This window comes from Ciconia boyciana, chromosome 2 (genome assembly GCF_034638445.1).
Source record: "Ciconia boyciana chromosome 2, ASM3463844v1, whole genome shotgun sequence".
Taxonomy (NCBI): domain Eukaryota; kingdom Metazoa; phylum Chordata; class Aves; order Ciconiiformes; family Ciconiidae; genus Ciconia; species Ciconia boyciana.
In genome coordinates this window covers 23,246,961-23,270,727 of record NC_132935.1, presented here as the reverse complement: position 1 = coordinate 23,270,727, position 23,767 = coordinate 23,246,961, and the positions used below count along the sequence as shown (strand labels likewise).

General features: G+C 48.5%; 1 protein-coding gene across 2 annotated transcripts; it reads right to left on the bottom strand.

Annotated features, from left to right (window-relative positions):
- Nucleotides 1–2,266: 2,266 nt before the first annotated feature.
- On the bottom strand, nucleotides 2,267–22,549 carry RRM2B (ribonucleotide reductase regulatory TP53 inducible subunit M2B). Of its 2 annotated transcripts, XR_012040781.1 has the most exons (11): nucleotides 22,292–22,549; nucleotides 17,282–17,437; nucleotides 15,503–15,619; nucleotides 14,408–14,541; nucleotides 13,241–13,335; nucleotides 10,752–10,885; nucleotides 7,410–7,514; nucleotides 5,053–5,166; nucleotides 4,400–4,570; nucleotides 3,915–3,994; nucleotides 2,267–2,684 (listed from the first exon to the last, which is right to left on the bottom strand). XR_012040781.1 is itself a non-coding variant. In XM_072852090.1 (10 exons), the coding sequence occupies exons 1-9, from the start codon at nucleotides 22,343–22,345 to the stop codon at nucleotides 4,418–4,420; spliced, it is 1,062 nt and encodes a 353-aa protein (XP_072708191.1). In that variant the 5' UTR covers nucleotides 22,346–22,549; the 3' UTR covers nucleotides 2,267–3,994; nucleotides 4,400–4,417. The 2 variants fall into 2 exon arrangements, 1 of the variants encoding a protein (XP_072708191.1); XM_072852090.1 differs by having other exon boundaries at nucleotides 2,267–3,994.
- Between the last annotated feature and the right edge of the window lie 1,218 nt (nucleotides 22,550–23,767).

The following is a 23,767-nucleotide window of genomic DNA, read 5'->3' as shown; positions in this document are numbered from 1 at the left end:
CCTTGCCCTTGATACCAGCCTGGTCCACGCAGCTCATTGTGGCAGCTCTCCTCCTCATACTACGAGCTTACTACAGATGCTGCAGCAGCTATCTGGGGCCATTCCCAGAGTAACATTAACCAAACTGTGTACTACAGCAAAAAAAAGGGATTTATGATACGGATTTGTCCCCACGAACCTGCCAGCAGCCACACGAGAGCAAATGCAGTGATGAATGGTGCAGGCAAAGAAACAGCAGTCCCAGGGCAAGGACGTTTCCCAGGTAAGCCCTTCAAGCAGATTTGGGAAGAAGGATCTGCAGCGCAGGAGCCCCTGGTCAGCAGAGCTCCGCAAGAAGCTACGATATTGGCAGCAATGCTGCCTGTCATAGAAATCTCATGTCTGTCACTCACAAATCCTCTTTTATTTCATTAGAAGGGTCAAAATGCACAGGAAATTCCCGAGCCCGTCCACATGGCTACACTCAACCAGCCAAAGACCAAAGTTACTGTTCTTCAGAGCAGTCACGTGTGCTCCGCACAGGCCACATTCATCGATTCCTGAGATCTACCTGTATTTTAAGCTGAAAAAACCCTTAGCTTAAGATTTCGGCTAGCAGAGCACAGCTCTAGCTTCATGGCTTGGGCAGGCTTGGTTCCTATAGTCAGATTACGCACGGTGGGATGGGAGAAGCCTCTGGCTGTGCCACTGCCATCATCGTGCCCAGGCGGTGAGGAGCAGGGCAGAGAGCAGGCAGCTGCCAGCAAACCAGAAACCGCGGCTCTCAATAGCAGCGATACAGTGTCCATCTTACCCTGCTGCTCCAGGGAAAGGGTTTGCTAAAACCTGACGTTCAAAGGCTTCTCCCCTCAACTCTGCTTTTGCGTATGTGTAGTGCGTACATCTATGTGTACCAGACGTGTACATCAGTGTGCACGTATACAAAGTTTATACATGCACTTGCGTATTTCTGCAGAGCGCAGTCGCACAAGCATCCTCCTGGCGAACACATACTTGGCTACACGTAATATTAACACATCAGCAACTCCGGTGACTGTTTCTCTCCCAGAAGGAGCTCCAGAGAATACAGCGACAGAAACATTAATATTTGCTGACTCAAGGGCTCCACCAGGAGGAAAACCAGCCCGGATCATCCCCTCGGAAGGGCTAGAAGGGACATGCTCCTCTGGCAGGCTGGGGAGTGACTGGCCCGGAGGCCAGACTTGCTGCGTAACAACATTCAAAGGCAAGGACGAAAAACACGGCAGAATTGGATTAGCGCAGTGTCAGCCGGCCAGGGGCTGGCCGCAGCTCCAGGTGTGCTGCCACGCACACGGCCTCCTCATCTGCAGTCCAGCAACACGGCCTCTGGGCTGCCAAGAAACACTAAGAGCGAGCTTGCTAATTGCCCTGTCTTCAGCCCCTTTCTTTTCTTTCCCAGCAAGGGCTGGGAATAGTCACTGACCTACTGCACTCTGCAGTGGTTTCATGACCAGAGAGCGGGGCTGGGAGCACGCGGTCCACTTGTGGCTATCGCTAATCAAGTCATGGGTTTTGCTAGGACCCGTGTGTCTGCTTGAACAAGAACAGCAGGAGCTACAGAGGCCCTTTGGATGTTAAAAGGTGGGATTCTACCCACGAGCCTCAGCTCCCCTTGCAGCCCCCAGAGACAGATTTCTGCTCACCTGAGCGTTGCAGACATGTCCTTCTCACGTTCATGAGATGAAGCCCTCCAGAAGTGCTTTCTCTGTCCTGCTGGCTGTAACAGGAGTCACACACCAGCCTTGGACTCCAACCAGGAGCACACAAACTATATATTCAAGGGACGCATCACCACTCCCCACCATCAGGCTTTGCAAGCGTGATGGCCGCAGTGCGAGATGCGCAGAGCCAGACCCAGCTTGTCCGCCCAGGCACAGTCAGGGCGCCAGACCCGAGGGCGCAATGCCCTTGGTATATCAGCTATCAGATACCACGCACCGAAATTACATTTCTGGAGTGTTTCTTCTTTGAATCTAAGGGATTCCCAAGAGATTTTTCCTTGACCCAGAAAATTCCAGAAAAAAAAAATATTTGCTTGCTCCCAGGACTGCGAACCCCATTCCCCGGAACAAGAAACAGCAAGTTGAGAGCTCACAAAGTGCAAGACAGAGTATGGAGCACTCGTAACTTCCTCCCACAACCCAAAAACCGTGAACGCCAACTTGCTCTGGCACAGCCCGATTTTATCATTTTGGATTTCACAAGCAAGCATGCAACTAGCAAACAAAGGCATGCTCCTCTCCACGTTCAAGTTTTATTGAAACTACACATATATTTTACACACAAATGGGGCAGGAGCTGTTGTAACAGACTTTGGTATCTCATATACATTTACAGAACCTGAGCACATAGCAGTTTCATATTTGAATATTCTGTATACTCTCATGAAAATTCAAAACACTCAAAACAAATGCTTTTTATTACTTTTAGTGACATAAAAATAGGTTCCATTCCTCCAACAACAGACCCATTTACAACATTTTCTCTTTCTCCCCCATCAACACAGTATTTCCAAAATGCACTGGATTTTCTCTCCGAGTCCACAGCCTTCTTGCAGTTGCAGGATGTTACTGAGTGAAAACCAGTTCCAGCTTTTCTCTGTATTCTTCAGGTCCCCCTCTGCCCTCCCCAAGTACCTCATGTCAAATGATGCAGGCTCTTCTCTAGGAAAAAAAAAGCTGTCCTGTTTCCATGCTCATTATATACTTCATGATCTTTTACTGAGACCAAACAAAAATAGTCAGTTTTGCTGCTTATGCTTACACCAGGGACAATTGCTCACTAGGAACTACACTAAGGCAGTAGAGCTGTTTCATGGAACTCGGATACCCAGGGCTATGGCTGATCTGGGCTGGCAGCGAAAGAACACTTACACCACCCCGTCACCGATAACCCTGGGCTGTCAGCTCATCTCATGGCAGGCATATCAAAAGCAGCATGAGATGTTTGCAACAATAAGAAAGACTTATAAAAGCTCTCATACAAATTGCTGAACATTATGAAAAAATGGTTGGGTTTAATAAAGCAGAACCTTTTTTCTAGCTCACATACACTCACTTCACCTTTGAAAAAAAATAAGCATATCTATTTGCAAATAATCCACCTACAAGTGAATAGTATCCCTTCCATCCCAAGTACCACTGCAGCATGTTAGCCATTCTTCGATTGCTCCATTCTCTGCATGTGACATCAAGAAATTAAAAAAAACTTTTCAGGCACACACTGGAACACACCAAAAAACAAACAGCAGTCCTTTGTAAGATGCTGCCAATCCATACTACTTCAAGATTTGGTTTTGAAAGGTTTAATACCTTCCTCCAGAAGCTCTTCTGTGACAACAGTTTCAATGGTTCACATTAAACATACAACTTGAAGTACCTCCATACATTATTGGTGCTTCCTTACAGCCCAAGTAGTATGTTTGTAGCACCTCAAGGGATAATCCCTTGGAATGATATGCCTTCTCACCCCATCAATGCACAGGTGAGACCAAGAAGGGGATAATATCAAATCACCCAGCACGACAGAGGGAAGACAGACAACACCCAGAGCTGGCTGTTGCAGTGTCAGATGCCAATTGCAACTCAGCGCAACTACAGACTGCTTAATAAGGCACTTGTTCAGAGAAGCAGGGAAAAACAGGCAGCAACAGCCAAAGACCTACAGGATGTGGTTTTTCTCCACTATTAACAGGCTTGCCTTTTCAAGGACTATTCAAGGTCCACTGACCTGCTTAATAACAGCTATAAGACAAAAATCGTATGTATTTGATTTAAACTCCTACCAACAGCCATCAGGTTTGCAACCAGAGTAGAAATGTTCTCAGGCAGAACCCAGGTGAATGGGGAGATCAAACTGTATCCCTGGCTTTAATATGATTTTATAGTTCATACCTTATTAATGTCTTCCCACACTCACTTATTACTCTATCTGCAGCAGGACGAAAGGGAAGAGCTTTTACTTTAGACCAAATCTATAAACATGAAAATAGAAACCACGAAAATAATTTATAGCAACATATATACATAGAGTGATACCTCATCTGGTCTTCAGATTAAAATACCATAACATGAGGTAAATACACAGCTTGCTTTCTTAAAACACTACCAAAGTCTTAAAAAAGTAGTAGTATCCAGGCCATTTTTAAAGACAGCAATCACAGCAGATGAGTCAAGAGAATCTTAAAAAGGCCATATAATTTTTTTTAAAAGGACCCCCTTTTTTTTTTTTTTTTAAATGACACAGAGAAAAATATATTTACTCTTCAGACAAACAACATGAAAACCCAGGAAAAAAATCCCAGTAGACTCCAATTCCAGGAAAGGAAATGGAGACAACTTCACAGCAGAAAGTGAGATGGGAAGAGGGAAACAGTCACCATTCGTTTGCCAAGTTATCAAAAATCTGCATCCAGAGTGAAGACATTGTCCATTGTTTCTGCCATAACAGCAAAACGCTGATATTCCGAAACCCGCTTCTCAAAGAAATTTGTTTTTCCTTCCAGAGAAATATTCTCCATGAAATCAAAAGGATTTTCTGCATGAAAGACCTGAGGAAGGGAAACACTATTACACCGGTGATACTGATAGGGTAACAATGCTTAAAAAACCCCCAACAAACAAAACAGTCAAACCCTTTCAAATCAGATCATCCCTTGCTGTAACATGCTGTAGACTCTATGGACACCTATCTAAGCAAATTCAGTACTGTCGCTCCCCAGGAGTTCGGTCCATGGTGAAGTTCACCTGCGCAAGGTGCTTATTATCCTTCGAGGACTGCAGCACTTGAGCACAGCGTTAAGTTTCCCATTACAAACCTGCAGAGCAGCTGAAGGGAAACAATGGCCTAAATTGTTCTTGCTCTCTTAAATAGTGAAGTGTATGTATTAATGCTGTGGTTTCGGCTGTCACTCACAGAAAATGCAAGCGCTAAATATGACCTGCTCCCAGGCACATTAAGGGAGTGCTTTGTGCTGACAGCTTTCCTGGGCTGTCCTGGCAGGCCAGCATTTCAGGCAGTTGCATCTCTTACCTTTGAGAACCCAAGCTCCATTAGTAACCGGTCTGCGACAAATTCAATATATTGTTTCATCAAAGTGCAATTCATTCCAATCAGACCTACAGGTAACGCCTCTGTTAGAAACTCCTAGAAGTTAAAATACAGACGACATTTAGAGAAATGAAATTTAAGAAAGGAAAAGGAGAGAAGACACCTGTGTTTCACAGTAACACAATTTGTGATATTCCAGGCTCCCCAGGCAGTTGTCTGAATAAATAACTTGCATTACTAAACTCAACAAGTGTCTTCTGTTTTCAGCAGTTGTTTGTATCTTCCTTTATTTTTAGCATGTTTTTCTGGAAAAGGCACAAGAATTTTTATTACTGCTCCTCCCCTCTTCCTTCTTTTTCCCCGTAAGATCCCAAGCTCCAGTGAAAACTTGAGCTCTGAGTTCAATAAAACCTACAGGCCATACTAGTGGGAGCAGGAATAGATCCAGAAATCTCCAGTTTTCCTTGGCTTCCAGCCATTTAGAATGACAAATCAAAGAGGATAGTGATATAGGAGTGCTGAACCCAGCCATGTACATGTTTAGGCACTGACGCAATACCTGTCAGTGTTGTAAGGCAAAGCTGGGGCATTCCTCATTATACTGGGTTTGCGTGGCAAGGTTTTGGTAGCACGGAGGGCTACAGCGGTGGCTTCTGTGAGAAGCTGCCAGAAGCTTCCTCTATATCCAATAGAGCCAATGCCAGCCGGCTCCAAGACAGACCCGCTGCTGGCCAAGACCGAGCCCATCAGCGATGGTGGTAGCGCCTCTGGGATAACGTATTTAAGAAGGGGGAAAAGTTGCTGCGCAACAGCAACTGCAGCCGGAGAGACAAGTGAGAATATGTGAGAGAAACAGCCCTGCAGACACCCAGGTCAGTGAAGAAGGAGGGGGAGGAGGTGCTCCAGGCGCCGCAGCAGAGATTCCCCTGCAGCCCCTGGTGCAAACCATGGTGAGGCAGGCTGTACCCCTGCAGCCCATGGGCGTTAACGGTGGAGCAGATATCCACCTGCAGCCCATCGAGGACGCCACGCCAGAGCAGGTGGATGCCCAAAGGAGGCTGTGACCCTGTACGAAGCCCATGCTGGAGCAGGCCCCTGGCAGGACCTGTGGGCCTGTGGAGAGAGGAGCCCACGCTGGAGCAGGTTTGCTGGCAGGACTTGTGACCCCGTGGAGGGGACCCACGCTGGAGCAGTCTGTTCCTGAAGGACTGCACCCCGTGGAAGGGACCCACGCTGGAGCAGTTTGTGAAGAACTGCAGCCTGTGGGAAGGACTCACACTGGAGAGGTTCGTGGAGGACTGTCTCCCGTGGGAGGGACCCCACGCTGGAGCAGGGGAAGAGTGTGAGGAGTCCTCCCCATGAGGAGGAAGGAGCGGCAGAGACAACGTGTGATGAACTGACCGCAACCCCCATTCCCCGTCCGCTGCGCCACTGAGGGGGAGGGGGTAGAGAAATCAGGAGTAAAGTTGAGCTCGGGAAGAAGGGAGGGGTGGGAGGAAGGTGTTTTTAAGATTTGGTTTTATTTCTCATTGTCCTACTCTGATTTGATTGGTAATAAATTAGTTTTCCTGAGTTGAGTCTGTTTTGCCCGTGACAGTAATTGGCAAGTGATCTCTCCCTGTCCTTGTCTCGACCCGCGAGCCTTTCAATATATTTTCTCTCCCCTGTCCAGCTGAGGGGAGTGATAGAGCAGCTTTGGTGGGCACCTGGCATCCAGCCAGGGTCAACCCACCACAGTCATCATCACAGTAGTGAGATGACAACAGAAAAGAAAGAGTAAACTACAATCCTGCCAAACACTCAACAGTGCAGAAACTTGTAGCTGCAGATGGGTAACACGTCATGTGAAGGAACCTGACAGCAACCTCAGAAAAAGTCAGAACCCAGCACGGTACACATGGCCAGAACAGACCTTGTCTTCTCCTGAGGACAAGCAGGGATGTGTATACAGTAGGGAGAGACAAAGATCCTGAAAGGACAAAGGTAAACAAACCCTTCTCTAAGAGACAGTTGCAGTTGGACTAGATGATTGTTGTAAGTCCTTTCCAACTGGAACTATTCTATTCTATACTAAATAAGACAGCCTTTCTTCCTTTCTGTCATTAAGGAGGAAACCAGCTGCCAGCTTCAGCTTCTCCCAGTTGCTTGACAACTGAATCAGAAAGTCTCTGACTCTTATTGTCACCATCAAGGAAGAGGGAAAGGATGGTAAAATGCATCAGGGATCCAGGCCTGATCCAAGTATCAAATATGGAATCCCAAAAGTTAGAAGTTTATTTGTTTATTTTTGCACGAGACTGGTCCTGTGCAGCCCACGATGCTGTCACAGCCAGGCTTACCTGCTCAATTTCAACAGCATTAATGATGATCTCACGGACCCGCTCTTCTGACGGTCTGTTCACTAAGTAATGGAACATTAGACAAGCAAAATCACAGTGTAGACCCTGAAATAACACAGAACAATGAAAAAGAAGTCAGTTTTTCCCTCCTCCACATAGTTTGCTCTTACTTTGAGGCAGCCTCATTCAGGTTGAAGCTTCCTAGCCTCCTGCTTCTTTGACAGTCTTAACGTTACCACGTGTAGCAGGCACTTTTAGTTTACAACCCAGTTAGTAACATCTGAAACCCACCACATGCCACCTATGCCAAAATAGTGCTCAGCATACATGTTTCTCAGGTAAATATTTTTAAGAGCTGCTCTAGTGTGAGGGATCCTACACAGAGCCCTGCTGGGTCCCTGCCTCCCGTCAGAGATGCTTTTTGCAGAGACTTCTACATCAAGACCTGCAAAACTACCTGCCAGTTAACACAGACTGTTTACCTGCTCTCCGCTTCGAGATACCTGTACAGAAATACTTGTTTTATGTTCTTTTAGTAGCATTTCTTCCCTTGCTTCTCCTCACAGCATTTTCAGAAAGCAAGATTCAGATTAGAGTCACCAAATCCAACATTAACAAGTCATCTCTCCAACACAACGTGCAGTTACTGTGAGGAATTTGCTACCAGAACATTCCTAGGACTGTAATACTTAAGGCTGCCGTGCCCCAACTCAACCCACCAATGCCTTCACATTTCACCCAGCTATCCTGCACAGAGCCCAGTAAATTGCGTTCCAGATTTCCAGAAAAGCCTCCAGCCAGGATACGACAATATCAGGAGATGAGCAATCCCTCACGGTCTGAGGCGGGGTATCAGACAGCTGCTCCAAGAGGTGCTTCAGTTTCTATTTGAGCTTGCCTGGCTGCAGCTTCCAGCCTCTGGCTTCAGCCATACCTACCGCTGCTAGACTAAAGGAGCACCGTGGTACCATCTCTCCCCTTGAGAGCAGGATGGTGATTACAGCATATGAGCACCATGAGGGCACATCCAGAGTGAAAACCAGTCAGAAGGATTTGGCAGACTATGGGCAATGAGACGATCCACTGCTATTGTTAACAAGGGTCAAAACAAAACCAAGAAGTGAAAACTTTTTCAGAAAGGCTACGAAATCCTCATGCTTCAGGTCATGAAACAGCCCTGAAACAACATAATTTGGGAAATACTCCCCCTCTAGGGACAGCTTTAGGAGCTTTAGCCCTGCTGCAGGGCTTCCCATGGTCTTGTCCAGGCCAACATCACCAGCAGGATGCAAGATGTGCCTGGCTTCTCACCTGAACCAGTGTGCTCTGCTGACTGGTGCTCGCAGCAGCTTTGCACCTTTAAGAATCCGAGATGCACCAGCTCAAAGAACAGCCTGGGAACAGAGCCTGCAGCTCAAAAAACATACTGAGCATTCACCATTTATCTGTTCAGGTGCCTCAGAAAACAGTTCATATAGTTTTCCATTGTAGATTCTTTTTACTGCCACTGCTTTTGTAACAGAATTTCCTGGTTTTCAACGCAGGTGCTGTGTGCACCAAGCCTTACCCTTCATAACAGCTCTGCAGTTGGAATTATGCCAGGGGAGCTTAAGAGAAATTCAGTCTTTTGGTGTCAACTCTGCAGAGAAGGACAGTTACACTGCTGTATAGAGGAACTTCCATCTCCTTCACCTGCAAGTGATCCTTCTAACAAACAAGTACTACTTCGCTCGAATGGATCAGTTCATGATGACTCACAGAAACAGAAGACACAAAGAAGGTCAAGGCTGAAGAACTGTTTGGTTTTGCTTCCTGATCATATCACTTTCTTCAAAAGTGTCTTATAAATTAAAGGCATCTTGTAAGATGCCTCCTTTCAAATCAGTTTATCTAATCTATCGAGATTACTTCCATTATAATAAAGCTCTTTATTCTTTTAGACCAACTCTGGTAAGTTCAAACCACTAGCATGTTTGTACTGCATACAAAACTGGTCTTTCCACTTTTTCAGTGCTGACAGTGCCATAAGTTGTGTGGTGCCCTGTAGACAGGCCCCAGCCATAAGGAACTGCTGCCAACTGGCAGGCAGCAGTGCAGGAAGCGGTAAAGAAAGGCCACTTGTCAGCACGTGGCCTGCCACATTTGGTGTGCTGACACGCAGCCCCTCAGACACATCACATCTTAAGCAAAGCAGCACTCCCCTCTAATGCAGGCCCTCTAATGCCCCCTCCCAGGGGATCCTATCGTTGTGCAGTAACGCAAGAACATGGAGAGGAACGATATCTGCTGCTTCTGCAGTAACCTGCCCCAGCTGGCCAGGCGACAGGCGCAGAAGGCTGTCTGCAAGCTCTGGGACCCACCATTAGGGGCTGATGGGGAGTGGTACAAGGAGGCCACTTGAACCTGACTGAAGCAGTTAAGGCAGAGCAAGGCTCAGAGTCACGTCCTAGCTAGGTTCTTGCCCAAGCCACCCCCACTGCAGTTGGGGACCGTGCAATTCCACACCAGCCCATGGACAGCCAGACCTTTGCCTCCCTTCATGGCACAGGAAAACAAATGTCCCCTTCAATCCAAAAAGTCCACCTTTTTGATCATACTATGCATTGGGGTATTGCTAATATTTATGTTTACTCCCTTTAAAAACAGGTATTTCTGCAGAGGGACGTAGCAGCACCTAGGCTTTAAGTTCATTAGTAACTTATAGCTAGAAGTCTGCTTCTTTCTCCTTCTTACAAATATTCTGGGAATAGCCTGCTCCTTTGCAGGACTCCCATCTTCCTACGCGTCAGCAGTTACAGCTCCTCCATCGGGCTGCAGAAGCAGGGTGGGGCTCTGCTCTGGGGCAAGGAAGTCTCTTCTCTGTGCTGCCTAGGAGGTGATGTTAAAGCAGACGCTGAAGGCTTACTGCGGGAGAACCTCTAGGGAGCACAGCCTCCAGTTACCTGGCAGGTAACCAGGACCCCAGTCCTACCAGGAGAGTGGACCTTCCCTGGAAAACCCTGCTGCTGACACCAGCTAGACTGACTCAGTCAACAACTGACTCAGACTTCTACCACCCCCTTGGCCTCCAGCACTGTCAACATTGAAAAGGCTCTGTCACACCCAGAAATGCATCCCCTACTTGCTGATGGATTCTTTTTCACTGGTTCCTACCCAAACACCGCTTCTGCACCCACTCACCTGCTGTGTCCCCTTTCTGCTCTCTTCACCTTCCCTCCAAACCTCCCTGCCACCAGAGGTGGGCCACTCTGGCAGGACTATGGGATCTTTGTGAATATAATTCTGCCTTCCCCTAGAAACACACTTTCCTTCCCAGACAGTACATAGGACATGACACATTACCTCATCTCTGCTAATAAGCTCATTGGAGAAAGTCAGCCCAGGCATCAGGCCTCTCTTCTTCAGCCAAAATATAGCAGCAAAGGAACCCGAAAAGAAGATGCCTTCAACTGCAGCAAAAGCAACCACTCTCTCACCTGTTTAACATAACACATTTTCAGTTAGACACAAAATAGTCGGCATTGTTCGTCAGCAAGATGCACCATTTGCATCAGACAGACCGATGCTGGAGAGGAGGAATCCCCAGTGCAGCACCAGGTGTCGTATCTGACCACATCTTTCAGCAGATCTGGAGGCATACAGGGTCTACATACACAACAGCATTTAACCACAGGCGACCCAAGCAGAACAGCAGAATTGGGGCACCCACTGAAACTGCCACAGGTCAGAGGGAAAGAACATAATTGTCCAAAGTGGCCAAGACATAAGTACTCCTTTATCTCTTCCTCCTAAAAGGCAGGAAAATGGCTGTGTAACTAATAGACAAAACTGAGAGAAGAGCCGATCTCCTATAAATTAAACAAAAACCCCTTCACCTCAATTTCTGCTTGTTGAGAATCTACATAAAACTATATTCTTACAAGAGTGGAAGAACAGAGAACATAATTCATCAAGATACAAATAACTATTTATGTTATCCCAGCTTTCATCCAAGGAAAGCACAGCATTATTGGTCCCACTTCTCCTGTTTTGTACAGGAATGTATTTCTTCAGACTACAAAACCATCTGATTGCTTGGTGAAGACACGTCATTCCATGTACTCTATTTTAAACAACTCCACAAGATCCTTGGGCATATTCTAACATGAAGAGCTTTTGCATTAACTGCTGGTGCCTTTTCCCAGTGAGAACTGCATAGAATTTTGTTTAAAACAATAAAATAACCCCAAAATAGCCAGATGTCCCACTTCCTCCATGAGATGCAAATGCCATCTGCTGGCTCATCTGAAGAAATTCAAGTTAGGAAAAAAGCATGAAGAGCAACACGAACTTACAAGTATCACAGAAGTTACTAAGGAAAGAATTTGTCTGGAAACACTAAAAATCTCCTAGGTTACTTCTAGAGAGGAGTGGAGGAAGGCTGCTCAAGGTTCAAGACTGAATATCGATATGGTTTTTACTACATTCCACCTGACTAGCTATCATACAAATGAGTTATACTAAAACAAAAATCGCCCATCAGCAGCACCACATAATGTGAGCACATGCTGGGAGGCTGAGGGTCCACAGAACAGATACAGCAATTGAACCTTCAACATAAGAAATCAATCAAAGCTGCGGAGACCCGGTTGCAGGCCAGGCCCCAAGCTGAAAGGAAACACCAAACAAACAAGCCAGCCAGCCACTTTCCATATGCCATATCTCATAATCCACAACTGTAAGACCTGGGCCCCCCAAATGTTTTAAACTTGGGAAGTTTTCTCAATAAGATGAAAAAACAGAGGAGTAGAAATGTACTTTACAAAAATGTGGATAGGATGCATGACATTTGGGGGCAGGGGGTGGGGGAAACATTGCTTTTTCTGTTAGGGAACCTTCCAGTTCCTGGCATACCCCACACTGCTGGGAGCCAAATGAAGAAGATGAAGAAGGCACTCCACACACAGCAAGTAAAGCCAGACTGGGGAGGCAGTGGGACTCTCCAGGACAGGAGAATCTACACAAGATTCAAAAAGAACCCCACTCAAACAAAAGCTGTGAACAACAGATGCTGCAAAAGAATGACGTTCAGATTTACTTTTTTCATCTGGCTGAATCTCTCCATCTCCTACACTTTAAGCATAGAGGACATTTGGTTTAGAAAATTCACCAGTCTGCCCATTATTTGTTTCAGCTACAATACATCCTTCAGAGTCAACACTGTAAGCTGAATGCAGAACACTGGAAAGGATGCCCTGCACCATGCTGATGGAAGCTGAGCCAGAGTCCCAACTCTGAAATGAGATACAAAAACTAGAAACCTAGTCCCAACAGCAAACCAGAAACACCAGAGACAGATGATTCTTGAATCTTTTTTGCCCAGGCTGTCATGCTGTTACAAAAAAAGGCTAACATCACACACGAATTTGTCTATATGAACATGAACACAGAAAAAGCCTGGACTTGCAAGACTTCCGCTGCCCAGTTCTGAACACTGGTGTACAAAATAGGAGCCAACTGGAAGAAATAACCAGAACTCCTAGAAAAAAAGGTCTACAAGCAAAAACTGAAGAAACTAGGGTTGTTCGGTATAAAGACAAAAAAAGACAGAGAAACCCACAAGCATTTTTCATGATTCTAGCGGGCACTGCCATTACTATATTGCTTTAGCTGAAGATAAAAACATACATGCTCACCAGAAGTTACTTCTAGTTCTTTAGTTAAACCAGAGGCCCACAAGCCACTACATCACCTGTGGAGAATTTAATTTCACGTTCCAGGAATGCAGCTCACTCCCAGAGGATTAGTTTGTGACATGTGCAACAGAAACAAGTTTGTAAGAAGCTACACACCAAAAGTGGATTCTCTGTCTTCAATCCACTTCAGAGCCCAGTCTGCTTTCTTCTTGACACAAGGCATTGTTTCAATAGCATTAAATAAGAAATCCCTATAGAAGAAAACAAAGAGAAAACATCAAAATAGTAAGTGATTTATGCAAATCTGCCCTGGTTGTCCCTACTGGCTCCACCAGACAGAGGAACCCATTACACTAGGCTCTGAACTAACCCAAGTAAGAGACCATTCCCACCCCAAAGGGGTGATGATCTCTGGTAAAAAGGGCACAGGGAGGCAGATGTGCAGAAAGCGACAAACCCAAGGTCTCAGAGGAGGCGAGCTGCAGAGATGGGAAGTGAACTCAAGCGTCCCATCCCAGGAGCGCGCACCCACCACACCACACGGCCTCTCAGACTTCAAGCCAGATGGCAGCCACTTCCCACCCACCGAGCTAAACCTCATCTTGCCCAACTCCACAAAAGGAACTGGACAATCCCCACAAGCACAGGCTCTGTTCCCATGCTAAACACCTGAAAGGAAACCTTGCAGTCCTCCCACTGTCACCACACAGGATGGCACCGTGGGAAACCAGGTGCTGCCTGACCATCACCATGGTGGAGTCTCTGAGGGAAAGTGCTTCTTTTCAAGTGCTTCTTTCTGGACTAGGAAGTTCTCCAGACAACAAAGGTCATGGGGCTCTCCAAAGAACCCAATACTTTAAAAATAAACAGTTCAAGTTGTACGAAAAAGCACCAACAACAAAAAAGCTGAAAGGATACAACACGTTGCTTAGTGTATGTTAGAAACACCAGCTGGATCACGAGCACTCAATTTCCCGAGGCAGACCCTTTGCTGATGTGAGAGCAAGCACCTCAGGAGCACAATAACCACAAGGAGCCTGTCTAACCTTTAACAACTTTTCACATAGTCCACACTTCCTGCAATCAAAGATTTATACAAATATTAACTAACTTTCTGAGACTCCCACACAAGTCTGTTGGTCAGTAATACTTCTCTCCCTTTTGGGGGTCAGGCATGCAGGCCTTGAAAGCTGTAAGGAACTGTCCCCACCTCCCCCAGTAAGCATGAAACAGAAGACAGCTGCTGCTGCTGCTGCCCAACAGCGGTGCCACTGGACTGGGTGACAGATTTCCCATGGGTCTGTAACACATCCAGAGGTTTACCTTTTCTCAGGATCTTTGATGTAGGTGTCTATGAGCAAGCTGTACATCTCTGAGTGAACGTTCTCAATGAGAATCTGAAAGCCATAGAAACAACGAGCTTCTGGGATCTGCACCTCCTGACTAAAACGCGCCACCTACCAAAACCAGAAAGCATGGCAATGAGTACAGTAAAACCAGTCCTGCGGGATGGGACAGTACTCTAAGCTTAATGGGAGAGACAATAGATCTGTACCACAGAGAAAGGATGGGAGCAGTTCAGCCCTACTTTATTCACAGATATGTCAATAGGATAGGTGTGGTGCAGAAGAAAATAAAGCAAGCTAGCTAGAAGTAAATACATCTGCTGTGCATATTGGATAAGAGAGCTGCAGTGAAGCATGAGGGCACACGTACACAGGAGGAGAACAGCACAATTTTGCAATAGTAAATACTTCATATTGAACAAAGCCTCCGACTTTTGTTCATCATTAAAAAAATAAACAATATCACATAAGACGTGTTCATGCAATATATGCACATATATGACATATTCTACACATTATAGACATTCAAGATCTAAAATGGGCATTTGCAGTCAGATACCACTGATAACCTGTGGTGAGACATTCTGCAGCCCAGAACTGATTTCAGCAGAAAGATTTCCCCACCTTCTTAGCAGCACCTACCTGCAGCCCTAAAAGATTCTAGGAAGCTGTTCAGTGAGAGCAAAATGTATTTTACCAAAATGAAGAACACAGAGCATGGCACAGCACAATCCCTCCCTACTTCTCATCTAACACAAGTACAGGAAGAAGCACGGCATTCTATTAATTCATTGAGAAATGCGGATCAACACAGCCAGGCAGAAGGCTGAGCTTAAAACCTGTGTCCAAGAGTGATGTGATTTGGAGTCTTGCTGACCACAGTTGACCCAATTTAACTCAGACACTGGCCCCAGCAGAACAAGCTGCTTATTCCCCTTGGCAAAGGTGAGATGATGAAAGAAAAAAAGTAGACATTTAATAAATTTATGCATTAATGTGAGAAAACCAAAATGAAAAGCCAATAAGCCAATAAAATGAGTAAGTATTCAAGCCTTCTGTAAAGCTTTCTCACCAGGTTTTCATTTACAATTCCATCACTGGCTGCAAAAAATGCCAGAACATGAGAGATAAAGTATTTTTCATCTGCTTTCAGCTTGTTCCAGTGAGGAAGGTCCTTTGACAAATCAACCTAATGAAAAGAAAAAAGAAAAACGTTATTGCCCTTTTGAGTTTGTCATTCTGTACAAACAGAAGCAGCCTAGTCAAATGACTGAGGCAGAGTTTTGGCATTTGCTCTCAAATCTTTACATGTAGAGAACTTAAATACATGTGACTGTAAAAGACAACAGACACTGCAGTACTGCTGTCTCCCTCTGCAACAGTAACAGCACGTGTTTGCTTCGCAGTTTACACTTTTGTAATCTGGAATAAAAATCAGCATCTATTGAATTATAAATAAATCAGATGTTGAAAAGCATTAGTATCTTCTTGTCATGAGTATGAACATGCACCAATAAACAGAGCTCACTCTGAGACACTTAAACTCTACTTGAGTAAATGCTGACACTCCAAGAAACCTATACCCAGGTGTGCTGAAAGATGGACTGAGGGGACTTTTGCCTTTGGCAGGTGTTCAGCCTCCATCCCGCCAAAGAATGGCACAGGGCAAACGCTGTACAACTGCTCTCGTCTACCAGACAACTCTAGCCACGGTAGAAAACCACAGCTTCCTTCGCACAGGCCTTTTTTGTCTGTTTGTTTGGAGGGATTTCTGAACCACAGCAGCAGTTAAGTAGGGCCAGATGTGAAAAATACAGAGGCCTAAAAACTTATATATGTGTATATGTGTGTGTGTGTATAAACATGTACACACATACGTGTATATACAAACATATACACACACAAACCAGTTTTACAGTTAACTTTCCAGTCCATTTGAAACACACTCACAGATGGTAGGACAGTATAAGAAAGAACCAGTAATATGGTAAAAGGGCAATGCTGATCAGGCAGGAGTTTAAATGCCTTTTCCTTAACAGCTTAAATCAACCACTACTGCAACAGGGCAGCAAGCCTCCCAGGCAGGCAATGGAATAGCACTTTTATGGACGGCTGCTCCTTGCCATCCCAGGATGATTTCTGCCCTATTTAGAGCCTGCCAGTGCTTTCAGCTCACCCCTCTGCAATTGCAGATCACTGCACACAAATGAGCAAAGACTGCAGAAGCTTCGAGTTGGAACAACCAGATCAGCTGGCAGGTAATCTCTCCAGATCAGTGCAGTGTTCAGAAGCCTCCACTGCTGCAAGCATAGCAAGCTGAGTACTGCTCAGGTCTGACTAACCAGCAACCTCATGGAAAAACTTACAGCTTGCATTATAACATGGGGTAACCATCTAACCAGGGGAATCAGGAGTCAATTAGAAGCATTTTTAGCAGGTGTCCCAGATTATCACCATCTTTCTGGAAAATAAGTGCCTAACATTATAGAACAGCATTCACATGACATTGCCCAGAACATCTTACAATGGCAAGGAGTTAGTTGCAGGTACAGAGACCACAGCAGGGTAGGAGCCATCTGACTTAGGCTCCCTCTATAACCAGAGAAGCGCCCCAGAATACAGTTCCACCTCATCCTAAACCAAACACCTAAACCAGCTCTGCTGAATCACCCTGCGGAAGCAGCTTTCTTTCCACAGTCCATGAAGGGAGTCCTGCTCTGGTGCAGGCATCTCATGTTCGATGCAGTTAACTCCAACCCTTACAACACAGAAGCCAGCAGCAGAGCTAGGAAGGAAGTGCCAGGACCCTGGTCTGAGCACCTTGTGCCAACCCACTGGCCCCAAGGCTCACCTCTTCGGCTGTCCAAAAGGAGGCCTGAGCCTGCTTATACATTTTCCATATGTCTGGATACTGGATGGGGAAGATGACGAACCGATGGGGATTTTTTCTGAGAAGAGGCTCCTCGTCAGGGTCCAAGCCATTTTCAGCAGCACTCGGAGAGGACCTCTGAAGATAAAGCACAGTTCTGGTTAAGGTTGCCATTACTTACTCCTCCTCTTCACCATATCCCAAAGGTGTGGTTCCAAAGCCACCCGTGTCATGCAGACACTCACCTGCCCCCCTCGGGTGGACACACTACCCGTCCCTGGGGCACCTGCCCCCTCGCCCTCCATCCGTTCTCCCGCTGCTGGGGCGGCAGCGCTGCCTGTCTGCCCGGCTCTACCCGGCCCTGCTCGCACCAACCACCCCCTCCCAGGGGCGCCGGCACCAGGAAGCACCCGACACCTGCGTGCCAAGGAGAAAGCCTTTCTGCAGCGCAAGGAGGAAATCTGCCCCGGGAGATATCAGCTGCTGCGGTACTGCACATGGGGAGATATGTGCAAGGTCACCGCACGCTGCCGCCAGCCCGCATCCAGCACAGCTCTGCAAGGCTCACCGCCCAGGTTACCTCCAAATCATTCGCTTTACATCGAGCCACTTGGGCCTGGATGGACTTTCTTAAAAATGCCATGAGATCGCAGCAGCTAATTCCATTTGGTAGAGGAACAGCCCTGTGCCACAGCAAGTCTCTGCATGGAGGTTCACATATGCAATCCTGCGGTGAGCAGAAGGCAGCCTGCACACCAGCATGGGTCTGGAGGCTGCTTTGGAGGCTGTCCCTCGAGTGCTGATATGAAGCTATGTGCCTCTCTTTTCAATAGCAGGCAGCAGGAAAACCCCTGCCTGGAGTCACCCACCCCCACCCCGCTCCCTCTGCACAGGTTCCCGGAAAACACCCGTGCACAGCTCTTCCTCAGAGAGCTGCCAGCCCAACCGAGGTAAGGACAGCTGACGTTTAGGAGACAGGCCAATGAAGAACAGCACGGAGAGGGCACTCCATGAGCAGGGCCTTCACCTCACCTCCAGCTGGGGACATCTGCTCCTGGGATCAACGCCAGAGAGCATCCCTGCCAGGCAGATCACCAAGCACCTACTGAAGACAACCATTGTGAAGAGCTGTCAGGACAGCAGGCTGCAACCTCTCCAGAAGGGCTGCTGACTCACACCAATCAAAAGCTGAGCGAGCAGGACACCTTTCTGGGTCAGTTCTGAGATCCCGCTGACACTGCTGTAGAGGATAACTAACCACAGGCAGTATACGAGGTATTATATATAATGCTGCAGGGAAGGGGAGCAAAAGGTCTTGAATACCATTGCTTCTACCCTCCTAGGAGGTGCCAAAGTCCTTTCCCTACCCAGTCTGCTTGTAACCACTCACATATTAAAACGTAATCCTTTACTTCAATTTGGAAAATACCCTCAAACAAATAATTCTACTCACATTTAAAAACAAATAAAAACCAAACACATGTGCACATCGCATAGCTGGCATACGTACTGCAGATTCCCAAAGAAAACACATCAGGAAGCACATTCTGGCTTACAATTTTACCACTTTATTATATTTTTAAATATTACTTAATTACATGAGACAAATTTCCCAGCATCATCTTGCAGAGTCTCTGCTGAAGGCCAAGAGAGTGCAAGACCTTCTGTATTTCCCAGGACACAGACACGGTTGCAGTAACCCCCTGGAAGTGCCACAGGGGAGAATTTGGGCCCGGCAGGGATGGCACCCTGCCTTGGCACACGCCTTCTCAGGGCCTGCCACACAGCTAGCATCTCCATCCACTTCTGCACCAGCCATCATCCTTGAAAAGGAAACACTGGAAAAGTCTTCCTTGTTAGCCCAGCATTTTCCTGAGCAAAACCCTTCTATGCTGCCTGGGAACTATCCCCAAGTATTTATTTTAGCCTAACAAGGTGGACTAGCAGTTACTAACCTCAGCCTTCATGTTCCTGAGCCATTCAAAAGCCAGCATGCAGGGCCATAATGCCGGGAGATAACTTGAAGAATACTTCTGGTGTACAGAAAGGAAGTGGGGCACAGGAAGGACAAAGTTCCAGTATGGCAGAAAAACTGGAGACCAACACTGAGACAAGGAGCACTTGTCATTTTTCCAATGGCCTCTAACAGCTGCCATGCTGCAGGCCACACAGAGAGGGGTCAACACACCAGAAATAGTGTGAGTTCACAGTGAGACAGAAAGGCGAGAGAAGAAGAAAAGGCCCATGAAGCAGTGTGTACACTCTGGAGAGCCCTGATGACAGGAAAGCAGAACGACGGCTTCCAGGAGCCAAAGACTCAGAGCGATGGCACGACCCCGAGAAGGGCCACCACACAGAACTGGAAAATGGTACAAGTTTTTAAAAAGATATGTGGGGTTTTTTTACTTTTAAAAAAGGAAGGGTCAGCCCACAGAGACTACACCATACTGGAACCTCTCCCTCAACCCACCTCCCACCTCCCCTAACCCCTTCTGGAGTGGAGAGGAGTTTCACAGGCAGGCTCTATTTCCAAGTTGGCAGGCAGGCAGCTCCTGGCTAGGAGACAATCCTGTCTTTCTCCATTTTGGTTTCCATTCCTCTTAGCCAAAGTTTTATCAGAGTAATACTCGTTACCTCGCCTGTTTGTTAATGCAGTACGTCTTGACACAACTCAGCTGAAAATTCATGGAAGATCCTTCTCTAATTCAATTTCGGATGCACGGCACATTCTGATCACTGCCAGGGCTTCGGAGCAGCCATCGCCTTGCGTTGAAGGAGCACAACGCGTTCCCAGCCCTGCCTTCCTGGCCCCGGGAGGCACTGGCAGAGGTACGGGGAGCTGGAGAAGGTAACAGTCACTAGGTCGATACACCTCCCGCTTTCAATCTGCACCCCGGGTCTTTTCCTTAATCCTATGGTGGTGCATAAAAGAGTCAACACTCACCATAATAATGAAAAGCATGCAGTTTATAATGCAAACGTGCTACTTTCTGTTCAGACAACATGAGCTAAATGCACAAAAGAAATGAAGGTGGAGGGCACAGCCCAACCCCTGCTCTAGCAGGGTCAGCCAGAGCAGACTGCCCAGAACAACGTCCAGACAAGGTTTCAGTATCTCCAAGGATGGAGACACACAACCTCTATAGCAACCTATGCCAGCATTTGGCCATCTTCACAATAAAAACTGTTTTCTTATGCGCAACTGGAACCTCCTGTGTTTCAGTGTGTGCCTGTTGTCTCTGGTCCCATCATGGGGCACCACTGAGAAGAGCCTGGCTCCATCTCCTTTATTCCCTCCATCAGTTATTTACCCCCACTGATGAGATCCCCTGGAGCCTTCTCTTCTCCAAGCTGAACAGCCCCAGCACTCGCAGCCGCTCTTCGTATGACAGGTGCTTCACTCTCTTAATCATCAGCCCCTTGCTGGACACACTCCAGTACATCATATCCCAATTATTTGCAACTGCTAGAGATAAACTCTTCTGGTGATGACAATAAACCCAATGGACAACAAAGACTGCCTAGCAGTACCGAAGCTCTTTCCACTAATTTCAAATTCAGCAAACTAGGAAACAACATATATACACGTGTCCAACCACCACCCCACAGCAACAGCTGTTGGGCTACGCGTGCAAGTATCTCAGTTACATGCCCTGTATCAGTTGTAGCCAGGAAAAAGCTAAAGGCGCTGGCAGAGCCAGCACTGCAATGTGGCACACACCACATCATGGTACGTGACCATGAGCCCTTCCGTACCCGGGTAAGAAGCTGCACGTGCATCCCACGAGCTCCCAAAGGCTTCAGGCCAGCCCTGGGCAGCACAGGCCATGCTAGCAGTGACACTAGGAAGATCACCGGCACGCTGCCAGGAGAGACGGCTTCCACCGCACAGCGGCCGAGGAGCACAATGCCTGCTGGTTCTGCACGCCCAAGGGGATGCACAGGAGTACTGCTTGCCTCTGGCAGGCCACAGCGAGCACCTCTTCATTGTGGGTACAGCAAGCTGCTGTTCAGAGAGGGAAACGTGAAGGGGTTTTTCAGGCTTGTGTTTAACACAGCACACTCCAGTTTTTGGAAACTTGAGTACTGCTGAGACACAAAGGTTTGGGAAGACCACGTGGGTTTCTCTGCAGTAAAGATCCTTTACCCTCGCACACCTCAGTCTGGCTTCGCAGGGTCGTACTGGGGAGAACCCAGAACGGAGCTCAGACACCTCCCGGGGACGCCTCTCCTGGTCCACAGGGGCTGGGAAGCCAGGACCACCAGGCAACACCCATGCCTGCCTCCACGGCAGCTCAGGGCAGAGGGGAGAAGCTCTGCTCCCGGCCCCAGGCAGGCACAGCTCTGCAAGCCCAGACCCCCACACGGTGGCAGGGCCCTGCACTGCCCAGAGCCTCCCGGGCCTGGCCGAGACCGGGGCCCGAATCCTGGCTGGCTGTATTTATTCATCACACGTACATTTTCAGTGCTCCCCGCGGTCACGGTGCCCGAAGGGTAGGACCCTCCGGAGCCCGAGCGGGACAAGGACGTGAGGGCGACCCCGTGCCCTTTCCAGGGCTGTCCAAAGGCCACCACGGAGCCGCGTCAGTAGACCCCCGGGGAGAGCAGGGCTGAAGCCACCGCGGCCGGGGTGGCCGGGACCCCTGCATGCCAGCCCCGCACTCCCCGCGGGAGGCCTGGGCCGGCGGGGAGGCAGCGGCAGCTGCCGGCACCGCGGCGGTACAGGAGGCCGCGGCGCCCGGCTGGAGCCGGCGGCTCGGGCAGGGCCCCGGCCGGACAGGTGCCTGCAAGGCCGGAGATGCGACAGCGGCGGGCAGGACAGGGCTGCGCTGCTGCCGCCGCCCGCGCTGCCTCCCGGAGACGCCCGCAAGCCCGTGGCACCTCTCCCCGGCGGCGGGCGGGGTCCCCCCCGCCGGGCGGCAGCGGCAGCGGCTGCGCGCCCGGGACACCCGCCGCGGGGCCCCACCGCCCCGGCCCCGGCCCCGGCCTTACCCGCTCCGGCCCGGCCGCCTCCTGCAGGGCCGCTCGCCCCCGGTGCTCGCCCATGGCCGGCGGCGACTGGGCCGCGAGAGGGCGGGGCGGTTGAAGGCGGAACGGCCGCAGCCGCTCCTCCTCCGCGGGGCGGGGCGGGGGCACAACGGCGGCCGCCCCGGGCCCCACGGCAGCGCCTGGACGCGGCCCGAGGGCGGCCCCGGCCCCGGCCCGGAGCGCAGGGGGGCGGCCGGTGAGCAGGAGCCGCCCCCGCAGCGTGGGGCTGACGGCGGCGAAGGGCTCTGCGGTAGCTGGTCCCCAGGTGCTTAGAGCCGGCCTCTGGCGTCAGGGACAGCCAGCGCAGGCAGGTTTGTGCCTGCTTGCCCTGGTCTGCAGGCCTCCGCTGCTGCCGAGACGTGGAGACAGCAAACTGAGGGATGCAGAGCATTGATTGCAACAGATGGTCTTATTTGGTAAGGAAAAAAACAAAACCAACAACCACAAAAAAAGAAACAATCCAAAATTAGGAGAAAATCCTAGACGAGCCTCTGAAAGATGCTGGAAATTATCTGAAAGATAATGGAAGATGAACGAGTGGAGCGAGTTAACTGCGCTGTTGCAGATATTTACTGAAGAATGTGTACAGAGTTGAAGATAGTGGTGGTAGCTGTCACCGAGACATAACCTGGAGTGTCTGTTACTGGGTACAGGTGGGCACTCTAACAGTGTACAAGAAAGAGCAACCTATATAAGAAAAAAAAGTCCTTTTTAATCCATCCTGAGCTAATACAGACATCGAACGCCCTCCAGTAACTGCGTAACAGACATACGTAGTTGGAGGTGCTTGCAGGGGCCTGCGAGTCAAACACCGTGAGCAACAGTACTATTGACATTTGTTTCTGTCACTTCTCACAAGCAGAGAGATTTCATCCAGAGCTGGGAACAGTCATGAGTTCCGTGGTTTCCTCTTCCTTCCTCATCCTGAAGCTGGCCAGGCGCTTGGGCTCCTTTCCTGCAGAGATGTGGGTCATTTACCAAAACAATCAAATAGTCCGTAGGAAAAAGAGAAGAAAAGTCCCACCCAAGGGGTACGGCCTGGTTTGTCATGAAGACCTGAAATCAAAGACACAAATCTAAAAGCAAACATCAGTGAGCAAGATCTAAAAGTTCATGAGCACCAAGACAGTCAGGAGGCACACAAGCAGGACTGAGCCACTCTTTAGAAGCCAAGAGAAACAGCCGGAGCCCAGGCTGGTCCCTTGAGGAGGAGGAGGAGGAGCTGGAGGCCTGGTGTTCCTCAGTGGAGATGAGTCCATAGACACTGTGCACCATCCCCACGACTGCTGCCTGGTGCTCCCCAGTCCAAGCGCCAGCCAAACATCTCCAACCGCCCCACAGCCAGGGAGGGTGCATAGTGCACAGGTAGGGACTTCGAGGGATTCTGGTATCCTTTTCCAGAAAGGTAACCTTTGGTTTTGTTAGTTCCCTGTCACTAAG

Bases quoted from the DNA above. Each gene is read 5' to 3' on its own strand.
- RRM2B (XM_072852090.1), bottom strand. From the start codon at position 22,345: ATGGGCGAGCACCGGGGGCGAGCGGCCCTGCAGGAGGCGGCCGGGCCG. The intron at 17,438-22,291 runs GTAAGGCCGGGG...CTTTATCTTCAG, and splicing joins AGGCGGCCGGGCCGGAGCGG to AGGTCCTCTCCGAGTGCTGC. The intron at 13,336-14,407 runs GTAAACCTCTGG...TTTCTTCTATAG, and splicing joins ATCAAAGATCCTGAGAAAAG to GGATTTCTTATTTAATGCTA.